At 29.6% G+C, this 15956-nt stretch overlaps 1 protein-coding gene across 2 annotated transcripts in view; it reads left to right on the top strand.

Annotated features, from left to right (window-relative positions):
* Nucleotides 1-15956, top strand: part of LOC123302323 (lysine-specific demethylase 6A) — a 113450-nt gene that overhangs the window by 64103 nt on the left and 33391 nt on the right. For both annotated transcript variants that reach the window (XM_044885204.1, XM_044885203.1), the window contains one exon: nucleotides 7192-7367. In XM_044885204.1, coding sequence (XP_044741139.1) covers nucleotides 7192-7367 — 176 coding nt within the window. The remainder of the gene's footprint in view (nucleotides 1-7191; nucleotides 7368-15956) is intronic.

The following is a 15956-nucleotide window of genomic DNA, read 5'->3' as shown; positions in this document are numbered from 1 at the left end:
CGACACTTTTTTCCTCTTTATAACGAATTTTAGACCAACTTAACCTCAATATTACAAACCTCAGTTTAATGAATTACTTGATATAACGAATATTTACTGGTTCCCTTCAGATTTGTTATATCGAGGTTGCACTGTATATGGCGAATGATCCCACGAATGTGATACAACTACCGCACGGGATTGAGTGGTGGAGTTGACACAAACGCATGAGTTGTTTGTATGAAAATCATGTACTGTCTAACAAATTTTAAGTATTGTTGTTTTGAAATGCAACATAGTTTTAAAATATTTTTTTTTGATTGGTTCTTTCAATTATAAATATTATAACAAAATAATGATGTGATTGTCACAACTAAACGAGCAAGTAAAAGAAATTAAACGTTTATACCTGCTAATAGGTTTATTTAAAAAAAAAAAATGATTTCTTCGGATTTTGAATCAGCGACATATGGATTACTATTGATTTTAGTGTCGAAAGTCTACACCTTAACCAACTGGTATGAAAAATATGGTAATTGTTATAAAAATGATCAATACATTTATTTCAAACTTTCTGTTAACTAGTAACAACATTCTTCATGAAGTTGGCTCAATCACATATGGACTAGACATGATAGATATGCGATTATAATAACCAAATGCTCTATTTAAAGCAAACGAAAAGAAATTTTCTTTTAATTCATCGATTCGCTTTATTTGCATGATAATATATTGCAACTAAGATTTTTCATCAATAAAATGCATGACTTTAAACTAAAATCAATTTCTTTCATAGAATTAATGTTTTTGTTTTATTTAATTTCAGTGATTTTGTATCAATTAATTCATATTTTAAAATCAACCCCATTCTATTGTAAATACAAATATTTAACTGTACTTGATCCAATCGTTAGGCAATTGTTTGAAAGTATTTTTACTTTATTTCAATATGAAACGGCCAACTTCGGGATGAGGTTGTCATTATTTTAATTTTTTTTTTTTTAATTTAATTGTTCTTGACCAAACCTTAAAATACGTATAGACTAGTCTGTGCAGTAAAAGACGAATTTTTGGAGGTCCAAGAAAGAAAAAACGGAGTCTACGCTTGACTTGTTTCTTTTACAAGAGTACTTTAAAAGTACACATTGTTGTATCTTGTCCGATGGCACGGAATCCTACGTGTGCGACTACTCGCACTTGATATGTTTAATTTTATTGTGTGATTTAGAAACGTCCAACAAATCGTATGAAATTATAATGAAACACAGTTTGCAATCAAAAATCACAATTTCACACAATTCATTGGATTTCGATATCACTGATAAAAGGATATCGCAACAAACAATACATTGATTTTTTTTCGCTGAAAATTTTTTGAAAACAATGAATTAAAGAAGCTTGATCAGGCTGATCAAAAGTTCTTATGGGCTCAACCTTTAAAATTCCTTCTTTTTCGAGCTACAAAAACTTTTTGAAAACTATGGATTAAAGTAGTTTTGATCATGCTGATCAAAATTTCTTATGAACTCAACTCTAAAAACCCTTTCTTTCCGAGCTACTTTAAAGGCTATTCCAACCTGAAGGGAAACGGTTTTTGAGGTTTAATTATGAATTTCCTTTAATCCATAGGTTACGTTATATTTACTGTCTTCGAAAGATAAACTTAGGCTATATAGCCCTTTGTGATACCATAAATGTGTTTTATCACCTTTTCCGCTGACAATTTCATTTTTCAGCTCCTCAGTTATTTTCAGAGGCTGAGTGCACTTTCTTCATGCATATAGCATTCACTACACCAGTGCACCACTACACCAGTTTTTTGTTGTGGCGGCGGGAATCGAACCCTAGGCATACCGTTAACGGAATTGGTTGCGCCTTAACCAATTGAGCTACTAGGGTTGACATGTAAAACAGTTAACAGAATTGATAAAAAAGTAGAAAATTTAAAAGGAATGTTTTTAGAATTTAAAAAAAAAAACATAGTACCTTTTATTTTTGTTTTAGAGATATTAATTTTGACGTTAATTGTTAAAATTGGCATTAATTATCTCATATTTTGAACGATCAAAATATCTTTGGGATTTAATAATAAGCCCAAGTTTTACTCTGTGAAATACTCCGTTAAATTATGGCGAAAAGTGTGAGTTTTAACATAAGAACTGCAAATACCATGCTGGTAATACCTTAAGGATGTACGAGCGTCAGGGCAATTTTGGATAAAGGCTTCATCTTTTTTTATATGGAATTGGACTAAGGCTAGATAAATTCTGAAAATTAATGGGAGGGGGGGTTGTCTGATTATTTAAATAAATGATTTCAAATGTAGGCATATTTAACATTGGTCTTAGGGGAAAACGATAGATGGATGATATGTTTTCATAAACTTCTCCATAACTAGTCGCATTAAAACTATTTTAAATTAAAGTTAAAATCTTAATCAATTATTAAATAATAAAAAAACAAAAAAAAAACAACAATTGTGCTCTACTAATTAAGGATGTATGAGCAGGGATTTTGGTGGTGAATTATGTTATCACTTGACTATATAAGACGAAAAGTAAGAATACAATTTTTCAATAACTGAAGTAATTTTAAAAAGATCGAAAATTTAACCTTCAATATTTCGAAAACCAAGGCATATATTGAAAAATTTTATACTTATTTTTCGTCTACATTCATGAAGTTATAACAAAATTCATCATCAAAGTTGAAAATAAGGTACAACACAAGTCTAAAACTTACCTTGGCATTCGTACTACCATAATTTTTTGTCTCTACCAAATTCACACAACTCTATTCTTATAATTTGAATGTGCGGTATGCGTAATATATGATTATGAGTATTATTTGGTAAAGTTCATTAACTTTTTATTTTAAAAATGTATTCAAGGTGAATGTTAAATTACTGCATTTTTATATAAAAATCTTTGACCTAGAAAAATGTTCAGATTTTTTGTGTGTGTAAGGTACAATAACATTCTCAGTTGAAGTTCATTCAATTACTTAATAATTTTTTTTAATTTTATTTTATTTCCTCTTTGTAATGTAACTGTAATTCTTACTAAGTGTTTTATAGTGAAAGTTCTTTATAGCGTCGCATCAATACTTACATAATTGCCTAATATATGATGATCAAAATTTTTTGCATTTAAGTGGCCATTAATAATAGGCAATTTTGTTAACTCACTGAAAAAAAAAATTAAAATAATGACAATCTCATCCCGAACACGTTCGTTTTATATTAACCCCTTAGCGATTAGTGGTACTTTTCAGTCCATTTCACTCTCTCTGAAACTCCAGCATGTGAAATAATCGAAATTTTTTGGTGCTACTTGCTGTTTTGGAATTTCGGATAGTTTCCGAATACAGTTTTTTTTTTTTTTTAATGCAAAAATTATTTACCATACCCGAGAAAAATTTTGGTACTTCAAGGTACTACTAAACGATTCAAGCAACAATAAAACTCAAATTATTCAATTTTCAAAAATAAATTAATGATTTTTATTTTTAAGAAAAATTCAAAACAAATCCAAATATTTCGATGAAAACTAATATAAAATTCTATAAAAATTTCAGTAACATTTCAGTAAAGTGGTCAGTATTATTATCCTCCTCCTGTTCAAAATCTTCCTATTAATCGGTTTGTGCAGATAAATCGATTGGAATATCTTCTTCAAGTATTCTTATAAACTCATAATCAGCCATAGCTCTATTTCTCGAACAAATTTTCAATCGTTGTACTTAAATCGATTTAATTCAAATACTATATTATTTTTTCAAAATAATATCATAGCAATGCGTAAAAAAGCATTATATTATCTTAATGGTACTTACCAGTCCAATTTATATTTTCTGATTTTTAACATGAAAGATGTAATAAAATTAAACTATTTTATACAGGCACATTCAAAACACATTAATAATTAATAAAAATTCACACATTTAATTAACAACAACTCAAAATTACATCTTAATTTTGTGTTGTAATTCACACTAAAATATGCAATTATAACTTTTAACAGAAACTGTTTCAATTAGAATAAACATGTTGTTATTACAGTTAAAACATTTTAAAGAAAAGTTAAAACATTTTCAAACAATTGCCTAACGATTGGAAAATGTACAGCTAATATTTTATTTATAATAGAATAGGATTGAATTTAAAATATGAATTCATTGATACAAAGTCACTGAAGTTAAATAAACAAAATCATTACTTCTATGATATAGATTGATTTTAGTTTAAAGTCATGCATTTTATTGATGGAAAATAAAATTGTACTTACTTGGAATATATAATCTATAAATAGAAAATTTGGTTATGGTGATCACATATCTATGTTTAGTCCATATTTGAGTGAGCCAATTACATGAAGATTGTTGTTATTAACATACAGAATGTTTGAAATAAACTTATTGAGAATTTTTGTAATATAAACCATATTTTTTTGTATATATGTAACAAGTATCGCTAGCGCAGTTGATTAAGCTGTAGACTTTGGACACTAAAATCAAAGTAATCCATATGTCGCTGTTTCAAATCCGACTGGAAGTATTAACTATTTAAAGTAAAATTAATTAAATAATATTATTAGAAATTTTCAAATAAATTCCGTTTGGAAGAACTCAAACATGAAAAATATGTTTCTACTTTCTTCTTTCCTATTGCTTCTTTTGAACTTTTTGAAAATTGAAATTCCTATAGTAAATCGAAAAGTAAACGTACTGTACACGAATAATTCTATAGGTAATTAATAGAATGCGTGCGTTCGAATAAAAATGTGCGCGCATATTTTCGAATTAAAAATAAAATATATCAAAATATCTTTAGGCCAATAGAATATTATTCGCTTGTAGAGGCTCAAACGATTTTATTCGTTTTTTCAATTTATTGTGCGAAATTGGTACGTATAAACGCACCAATTTTCTACAAAAACTTTAGCAAGAACTTTCTTCATATTCAGTGCGTGATATACAAAACTTTTCTAAAAATTAAAGATGAGTACAGGCTTATATTTTTAATTAAATAAAGCTGTTTTAAGAGTGATTTTTTTTTTTTTTTTTTTTTAAATATTAAAACTGTTATAAATTAAAAATGTGTGCTAAGATATAGCATCGAAATTTTAAAAGAAACAAGAGTAAGATTTGTATTTTAAAATAAATAACAAAATTTATTGGCCATGAACAAATTTAAAGAGGTTTACGCAATTGATAAGTAGAAAAATACGGACATTTTTTAAAATTTTTTTCTTGAAAACGAAACAATATTGTTAATATTGTTTTTTCTTTCTGAATACATTTTATGATAATTTAAAAAAAAATTATAAAATAAGGAAGTTTATTTTTGTAATTGCCGCCGTCTACTTTTTCGTATAAAAAATGCTTCCTTATCATGTCCTTAATGAATAACTATGAGGGTATTTTACGATTGAGAGGGCCCATCACCCCCCTAGGCCACTTTGAAAATTAAGTTATAACTGAAAATTTATTTTGGGCGCCGTCCACTAATTTTGCTAAAAAGTGATTCCTTATCATGTCCTTAACAAATAACTATAAGGGTATTTTACGATTATGGGGGCCCATCACTCCCCTAGACCACTTTAAAAATAAATAAAAAAAAACCTGAAGTTATAACTGAGAATTTATTTTCTAGATTAAAGTAACTTTGATCATGCTGATCAAAAGTTCTTATGGACTCAACCCACAAAAACGCTCCCCTTTCAAGCTACGGACTTACAAAGGTTATGCCTACATGAAATATTGATTTTTCGTTTCGATTAAAATTTTTTGAAAAGTATGGATTAGGGTCGTTTTGATCATGCTGAAAAAATTCAAAAGTTCTTATGGACTCAACTATCAAAAACATGGGGCCGTAGCTCCGTAGTTAAAAGTTTTTGAAGGAGGAATCCATAAGAACTTTTGATCAGAATGATCAAAACTAACTAAATCAATAGTTTTCAAAAAATTTTAATCGAAACCAAAAATGAATGAAAAATGAATATCATTTAGGCATAACCATTAAAAGGCCGTAGTTTGGAAGGGAAGGATTTTTGAGGGTTGAGTCTTTAACCACAACCAATATTGTCCTTTCTGGACAAAATGTATAAAGAGATTTTTATGCTCAAAATTGATTCTAAAGACTTATTTAGATGCAAAAGCACCTTTTATTTGGCGAAAATTAAAGGCAAAATTTTAGTTATATTCGTCTTCAAACCTTAATACATCATTTTCTACTCCAATTTTTTTTAACTCTTTCTGCTTCTGAGTTACTTTTTGTCTTCTTTATGCTTGCTTTTGTTTTCACGTAACGTGATTTTGGAATTATAAGTTACAAAGTTTCACTGAAAAACTGCTTGTTCCTTTTTTTACTTTTGCCTTAAGGTATCTTACTCTCAATTCTTATCCTTGTCTTAAAAAAAAAGGCGCAAGTTCGCGCAAGATTTTTTTTCATGCACACATTAAAGATTACTTAAACTTTAATGAAAAAATCACCATTTATAACAACAAATATGAACCAACAAATAGTTAATTATATTAATAGAAATATTAACATTAAATACTTATAAAAAAAAGCACAAACCCTCGCCTAAAATATAAATATATTCTTATTTCATTGCACTAACAAACACAATAAACGTAAGAAAAAAGACACGGTAATTCGAGAGCGACAATAGGTAGATTGCGAGAGCACGAAAGTTGAGGCTTACATAACAGGCAGGGTGGAATATCAATGTTTTTCAGTGGCACAATTTATAGGAAAACTTTAATGTCCATTTCCTCCGAAACTATGAGAGATTGAAACTATTTTCGTAGATATCATTCTTTTCCCGTAGCACAATTTAAAGCAAAATTTTAGTGTCTCTTTACTCCGAAACTATGAAAGCTAGAGAGTTAAAAATTTGTTAGTAGTTTCAACTAACGACTCTTTCATAAAATTGCGAAATTTCCTAAAACTCTGTTGGTGGTCGAGTGGCAAGTAGTGGCCGAAAAGACTCCAAAAATGTGTTGGTTTTTTAAGCTTTTCTTATTGATAATTTTTATACACACTGCACTGATATTTAATATTCTTTATACAAGGTGTTTCAACAGTTAACTCAAATTTTTTTTTTCATTGTTATGTAATATTTCAGCACACCTGTAGCAAATTATATTAAATTTTATCAAATGTTTAATTTTTGTAATATTGTTTTTTTTTTTTTTTTGTATTTATAGGGCGATAAAATCATTCCAAGAATTGTTATATGCCGATCCATGCTTCTTTCGAGCAAATGAAGTCCACCTTCGGCTAGGATTAATGTTCAAAGTCAATTCAAATTTAGAATCAGCATTAAAACATTTACAATTAGCATTGTATGATCAAACACCGTGTTCCCTTACAAATTGTCAAAGTAAGTTTTCATTTTAACATTATATTTTAAAATGATAATTCATGTTTTGTTTTCGCCTTAATAAATGATTAAATGAATTCATTATACATATAAAAGTATTTTAGCATAAAATTGCTGAATGGTTTTCTTAATTTTGTATTTAAGGTAGTATGGGTCGTCAACAGTCCATCTTTTTTTTCAAAATATTCTATTACAAAAAAAATAAATAGTATTTTGACCATTCATTTGATTAGTTATTGTAGTTAATGATCGATAACATATATATATATATATATATATATATATATATATATATATATATATATATATATATGTATATATATATATAAATACATGTTATCGATCATTATCAAAAAATATTAACGATTAATCATAATTTACATTGTAATTTCCGTATGTTTCATTACGAGTATGATAACTCATTAACAGATGTCGTTGACAAGTTTAATTTATGTGACAATAAATTGTTTTTATAAAATAGACAAACGACTTTGAAAATTTTAAAGAACCATAACTCGGCGCTTTAAACCTAATGTCCCTTGGGTAGTTGGAAGATTTTAATTAGTTTTTTATAAATAACAAAAAAGTATGCATAGAAAAAAGATCTAGCTGATTTAATTATGTACATTTTTTTTTTTTCTACTTTCAAAATTATCCGAGATATGTCAATTTTAAAATAAAATTTTTAACTTCCCAGAGGAAGTTAATGTAATGAGGCCGAATTTGAAATCTCCAGTTTTACATATTTCCGCGGCTTGAAGACTACAATATCAAACCTTTTCAATCTAATGTATGTGTGTGTGTGTATACGTATATTCGTATGTTCGTTCGGATTCTTTCGCCTCGATTATCTGGCCAGTTATTCTATTAACAGGTGACTGGGCTTATTCGAAACTTAATCGCGTATTAAAGATCTGAAAGAGTTTTCAAACAGAATCTGAAAAGTGGATAAAACACATTTATCAATGGAGATATGATCGTTCCAGCATAAGCTACAGTACGTGTTCGAAGAATAGTCTATGAAGGATAAGAAGACCCTTTTTTAATGTTTTTCCCTCCTCTGGGAAGTAAAAGGGATTACACACCGTGTGTGTAATCCCGCCGTGTGTCGTGTGGATTACACACCGACTATGTATTGCCAATTTCTTGTAAACCGTTAGAGGTAGAACACAAGTTTAAAAGTGAAAGTTATTCCTTATAAAAAAATAAAAACTTTTGTTAGAAATATTATTTTGTAAACATGATTGTTTACTCGTGAGGGCGCAACTTAGGTCAAAACTTGGGGATTTATTTTCTCCAAAACTATAACAGAGAGAGTTAGTGAAAAAAAAAAATTCTAAAAATACTTTCCAAATTTTTGAAACATTAAAATTTTGGTTTTCTGTCGATCGGTTTACAAGATGGGTTACATTGGTTTCATTTGATTGAATGAACAAAAAACTATAGAAAATAGTTTCAAAAATTTTCGATAATATTGAATGTTTTTCTTTGTTCCTCGAGAATGATTCACAAGACCACTAGTTAAAGCTATCTGCAAATTTTTAACTCCCTATCTGTTATAGTTTTGCAGAAATTGGACATCAAATTTTTATTCTAATTTGTGCAAACAGTCATGATTACGAAAAAATATTTCAAACAAAAATTATTAATTTTTTTAGAAGGAATAACTTTTACTAGTCAATCTAGTTGGATTACTGCTAAATAAAAAATTTTAAAAAAATTTTAAAATATATTACGTGTATATTTCAATTATTAAAATGCAATTCCACAAAGTAAAGCTCGACACAATCGAATAACTTTTACCTTTAAATATTTGTTCTATCTCTAATGCTTTACAAGATGGATCCTTTTTTGAATTAGTAAAAAATAAACCATTTTAAAATTGACATATCTCAGTCAAATGTCAATTTTAAAGCTAAAAAGTCGAAAAATAAAACAGTGTGCACAATTAAACCAGCTAGAACTTTATTTTGATTTTTTAAATTTATTTCTTGCATAGTTTTTTGTAATTTGTAAAAAACTGATTAACCCCAACTACCCCTCAAAAAGGAAGGTTAGGCACTATGTGTGGCTAAATATCACGTTATTGATACACGTTTTTTAAAGCACTTAATTCACTAAAATTGAGTGTAAATCCTACCTGTAGATAAACTTTAGTTTTAATCAAAAATGAATTACAATTTATTAGTCTGTTAATAATTCGATTATTTATTTAAAATTTTTAATTTAATTTTTTGTGATATTTTCATGGCTTTAAAAAATTTATTTAGTTAATACTAACCCATAAATGCTACACTATTAACTTTAATTAAAAGTCAATTACAATTTATTAATCTGTTATAATTCGATTATTTATTAAAATGTTTAATTTAATTTTTTGTGATATTTTTATGGCTCTACAAAATTCATTTAGATAATACTTACCCGTAAATCAGGCGTTGGCGAGTTATTTTAAGTCAAAGCCACCATTGTTATAAGTTTATTGCGTGCCATAAAGTTTATTGTGTGTCTCTTTATGCAAATCTGCATTGCTCATACAGGAGTAAGTGAGACAAGTATACGACTCTTCTACCTATCAAAAAAAATGTTGTATCTCTGTCTTACTCGTATTATTGGTTGACACTGGTTAGGGTATCACTGTCTTACTCGTATGTGCGATACAGAAGTCTGAGTGGCTTCTCTAAGCCATGTTTGCTCATGTATGCCGTAAATGCTATATACACTATTAGCGCCAAGAAAGCTCGTTCGACCACACTGAACATCGCTCTTCTAAAGAAAAGAGCAAACAAGCTTGCCAATAGTAATATCGGTTTTCATACTAAAAAATTATTGCACTTACCGTTTACTTTTAAGATCATAAAAAGATGGAAAATTTTCTCACCCTTTCAATCCTCGATGAAAAACGGTGTAGAATTTTGATCTACATTTAAAAATGTTTGTACGTTAGTAAAAATATACAATTAGAAATCGGACACCTTACGCTTTTTGTATATAAAATCGCATTCACCGCAACAACTTTCATTAAATTTTTCATTCAGTTAAAGGACCTTTCGGGACGGTAAGCTTTCTGTGAAACTTTTTCAAACCGCCCCCAAAAATCTTCTTCGGGTCGTTCGGATCAAATGCTATCATGGCCACAAAATTTAATAAATAGTTTTCGAGCTATGGGTAATCAAAGCTACTAATATAATATAGTTTTAGTATATGACTAGGAAAATGGCTTTCTGTGAAAATTTTTCAAACCGCCCCCAAAAATGTTTTTCGGATCGTCTGATCAAAAGCTCTCACGGCCACAAAATTTTGGAAGGAATAGTTTTCGTGCTACGGGCAATCAAAGCTACGAATATAATATAGTTTTAGTATGTGACTAGGAAAATGGCTTTCTTTGGAACTTTTATATCACCCCGAAGATGCTTTTAAGAACGTTCTGATCCAAAGTTCTCACGGTCACAAAATTTATTAACTTATAGTTTTCGAGCTACGGGCAATCAAAACAACGCATATATATTATAGTTTTAGTATATGACTAGGAAACTGGCTTTCTGAGCAACGTTTTAAATCGCCCCCAAAATGTTTTTTAGATCGTTCTGATTAAAATCTCTCACGATCACATAATTTTTTAACCAGTTTTTTTTTTTCAAAATACGAACAATTAAAATTACGCATGTATTATAGTTTTAGTCTATGACTAGGAAAATGGCTTTCTGTGAAACTTTTTAAATCTCCGTTAGAATCTTCTTCAGAACGTTCTGATCAAAAACTCTCACGGGCACGGCCACAAATTTTTTTGACGAGGTGTTTTCGAGCTACGATTGATCATTTTGTAAGCAAATGATTTAAAGATACTTAACGTAATTTTTATGCGATATGTTCGTAGTCGCATGCTATTTTCAGTATCTACTGTTAAAATCAAATTTAAGAAACAGGGGTTAAGTTTGTTATAATATTGGTAATTAATCGCTGACAAAGACAGAGTCAAACTCGTGTTTCCTACTTACAAAGGAAATTAACTAGTTAAAAATAATGAATAAATTGTTGATCAAGAATTAGGTAAATAGAAATTATTTCTTACTAACTGTTATCCGCTCGCTGCGCTAAGCATTATCTTTTGCAAAAAAATTTCGAATTTTGCCCTTATTTCCTAGATCAATTTTTTCTATTATATAAATATGTATTTCGACTACCAAGTATCATCATCAGTATGAATTAGCTAATCGTCATTAATCTTATTGTGTGTGTTGTTACTCGTTGCTAATTTGGTGACGGTCTCTACATTGATCGTTACAAATGTTTAAAATTTATACTGTTCTCAGTATTTGTCAAATTGTCATGTCAGCCAATTAGCTTCGACCAGGTAACTTGTAGAGATGAAACGGCTATCCGGTGTCCGGCCTGTTTCCACTATCCGTCCGGGTACCGGATAGTAATTCAGTATCCGGCCGAATTCCGAATAATAAAATTATAAAAATTAGCATTATTTGAGTTGATTTTAATAATCGCACGTCAAAAATGTTTGTTTTATTAATAATTATTTTAGTATACAAAATTAACAAGTTGTAAATCGTGGTGAATGACTACCAAATTTTCCGCATTTGTTAGTAAGAGGCCAAATGTAGTAGAAAACAAAAATTAAACCAAGAAGGTTAAACTGACAGACAATAAAAATTTGATAGTAATCAAAATTTCAAAGGATATAAATACTTATTTTTGGAAATATAGTGATTGTCAATGGAAAGTGTGTTGGACCCATTAAGCATGTGTTAATCGAGAGTTAACACACACCCCCAGAGAAAGCAGACCTGTCACATGGAGTGGGCCGTAGCCGCTCCTGCTTGGCTTCGTATATCAGACCAGCTTTTGAAAATAGTTTTTCGCTGTAAACGCTACTGCCAGGTGCAGAAAAATAAATTCTAGCAAATCGTGACAACTGCGGGTACTGATTTAAATTAACCGACCACCAAATGCATGGGTTATGATTGCGATCGATTCGAAATGTCTTTAAGAAAAAGTTAAGCTCGTTAGCAATTGGATTTTATTTTTCTTCATCGCAATAATCACTACTATTATCCTTTGCCACTTTATTAAAACAGTTCCAAAAGGTGTCATGAGCTTCACGTGTGAGGAGGTGATGAAGACGGCGATTGACCTGTTGCTGTCAGAAGAATATCTTTATACTCTATCATGATTTTCTGTTGGACTTTTTCATTTTCAAGAACTCCTAAATAGTCTGACTAAAACCAAGACAATTGGAATAAAGTGGAACTACCGGGTCGAATATCCGGTAGCCGTATATACGGCGCTCCGGCCTCGTATCTTGCCGAATATCCGGTATTTGGCCAAACCACTATCAGTTCTCTAGTTCTTACCTTGTTTTTCATCTAAAATAGCCATATACTTAATCTCACACTCCTAGCCACTATAATAAGGGTAACAACCCTGAACGAATAAATTTTTTTTTCAGTCATCAGATATTTTTATGAAATTGAAATTGCACATGATTATCGATGAACTAATTATAATATACTTTTTTATAGAATTTTTTCAATATTATAAATTGTAAAAAAAAGAAGTTAATTTTTTGGGGGTGGTTTTTTATACCAAACCCAAAGTGACACCTATCAAAAAAATATATCTTATTTGTTAAGTAGTTAGCTATTACATGTTAAAGCCACAAAAGGATCGAATTGGTGGAACATAACTTAAAGAATTACAAATCAAATTACATATATGTAGTTCAATGAAATAGTGTATTGTATTCATTTCAAAAATAACCACCCTTAATATCTCTTGACCTGATGTGATTATTTTCAACCATGATAAAAAAATGAAATCGAATGATTGGTTCTAAGTTATTTTTGAAATTAATACACTGTATAATTCACTATTTCATATAACTACAGGTCTATAATTGATTTCTATTTTTTTAAGTTCCACCAATTCGATCCTTTCGTGACTTTAACATGTAAGGGGGCGTCCATAAATTACGTGAGGTGTTTTTTTAAATTTTCTGTCCCTCCCTCTCCTCTTGGTGAGATGTCGTGAGGTTTTAGTCAACCCCCTCCCCCGTCCCCCAATCTCACGTGAGATTTTTCAGAATGTGGGTTTATTACGTAAACGCGTTAGATTGTTTATTGTAAAAAGAAAAAAACAATTTGGTTTGTGCTTTTATTTACGACTAGTTAAGACTACCAATCAATATTGCTGAGAGTTATAAATGTAATAAAAAGTTAAGAATAGAATACTTAAATTATGTCTACTGTGATTAAAAATAATTTTTTTCCGAACGAATTAGTGAATAATCGTAATCATATTACGTTAACGCTTAAGATTAAATTTTAAACATGTACATACAATTTGGATTAAATTCAACAAAATAGTATAATTGCGTGATATTTGTCGAGACCCCCCCCTCTCCCCAACGTGAGATTAGATGATATTTGACTCGACCCCCTCCCCCCCTTAATCATCTCACGTAATTTATGGACGCCCCCTAATAGTTAACTAATTAACAAATAAGATATATTTTTTTGGTAAGTGTTACTTTGGGGGCTCGTATAAAAAACCACCCACAAAAAATTTTCTTTGGTTTATACAGATTATAATATCGCAAACATTCTTTAAAAAATATATTATAATTGGCTTATCGATCGATAGTCATGTACAGTTTCAATTTCATAAAGATCTTCATTCGCACCGTGCGTGAGTTTTATTTGAGGCGTTTCCATGGTAACGATACACTACTTTAATTATAAAATTGTATGGATGCATATATAATTGTATGGATTTCATTTATGACTTGTATTGAAAATTTAATATTATTGTCTCACAAATTTAAATAAATAATTATGATAATTTATATTTGAAAAATAATATTTGTGCAAGTTGATTTCTTATTTCCACAATTTTTAATGCATAAAGTTTAATTAATTAGTGCTTGTCAATAACTTTAATATGACATTTTCTATAACATTAACATGTAAAGAACTGCAAATTAGTCATAACAGCGTCCTTTATCGCCAAAATTTTTCACTGGAAGCGCTGGCATCGGTTTATTGTCTCTACCATGACTACGCACACAACGAATAGGTACTGAGAAAAAAAACCTATTTTGTTCATTTACGATTTGTTGTTACCTCTTTTCGTTTTTGAGTTATCGTGTGGATAGACGCACAAACGAACATGGTTTCTTTAAGTGATTTGATGAACATCTATACCAAAATTTTGTTCGTAGGATCAATATTTTTAAGCGTTATAAGACATCAATATTTTTAAGCGTTTTAGGACTAAACTTAGTATACCTTGATATATTTCATACATATAAATGGTATAAAAAGCATTGGTGCTCTTATAGGGACATCTTTAGAGTCGCAGGGCTCCTTTCTGTGGAACACACTGAACACTGGTAGTTAAGTCACTGTACCGATGGTTCTATTAAAGTATTTCTCAGAGATAGCGAACTTTTCACTTTGGTTGAGAAATATTTATTACATTATTTTATAATTTTTTGTATTTAGTATAAGAGTAGGTAAGAAATGTTTCTCTGAGTCAACAATTTTTCCACTTTACTGAGAAATACCCCTATAAACGTTTCTATACTTCTGTGAATCTACTATAGCAGGTATAATATTTTGTATATTATGCTGTATGATAGTATTTATTACAGTCATTTAAAACAGATTATTTCACCAAACTCTTTCAAATAAGGTAAACTTTTGGCAAGTAGAGTATAGTAAATAAAACCCATTAAAAAAAAAAAAAAAAAAAAAAAAAAAACAAGTGAAAACAATTGACTGAGTTAGTTGTTGAAATCCCATGTTCAAGTAGTGTTGATTTTTCTGTCACATTAAATATACATACATGACACACATACATAACTGATATTCTCATATAATACAAACCGCCCACACGGGCTAACAGTGATGTCTACGAAAAAATGTTACAAACAAAAGTTGTTTATTTTTTTTTAAGGAACATTTTTTACACTTAAACTTTTGTTCTATCTCTAACGGTGTACAAGATGGGTCCTACGGACCCAAGACCTTGACCTATGTTGCTTATTTACGAAATCATCTCACATTTTACGTCCTTAGCATGCTATAAAAAACTCAGCTTGATATCTCTTTTTGTTTTTGAGTTATCGTGTTCACAGACGGACGGGCGTACAACCGGAAATGGACTAATAAGGTGATTCTATGAACACCTATACTAAAATTTAATTCGTAACATCAATGTTTTTAAGCATTACAAACTTGGGACTAACCTTGATATATATTACATATATACATGGTATAAAAAGTGAAAATAAAAAGTTGACTGACTATTGTATATCTATATTGACAGTTAGTACCGGCTAAATCCATCATTGAGCATGATTAATTTTCGAATGGAAAATTTGTGCAGAATCTCGTTTAAAACCTGCTCCTGAACCTGAAAGTGCAGGTTGCCAGTGGGTAACCCGATAGGATATTGTTTAAACTAATTTTTTTTAAACAACTGTAATATTGACCGAATCGCTTCAGAAAAAACTTTCATCAGACAATTGGAGTCAAAATTAACAAAATATGTACTTTATCTATATGTCATTTTTCT

Source organism: Chrysoperla carnea, chromosome X (genome assembly GCF_905475395.1).
Source record: "Chrysoperla carnea chromosome X, inChrCarn1.1, whole genome shotgun sequence".
Lineage (NCBI taxonomy): Eukaryota > Metazoa > Arthropoda > Insecta > Neuroptera > Chrysopidae > Chrysoperla > Chrysoperla carnea.
Note: the sequence above shows the minus strand (reverse complement) of the source record. Positions and strands in the feature narration are given on the sequence as shown.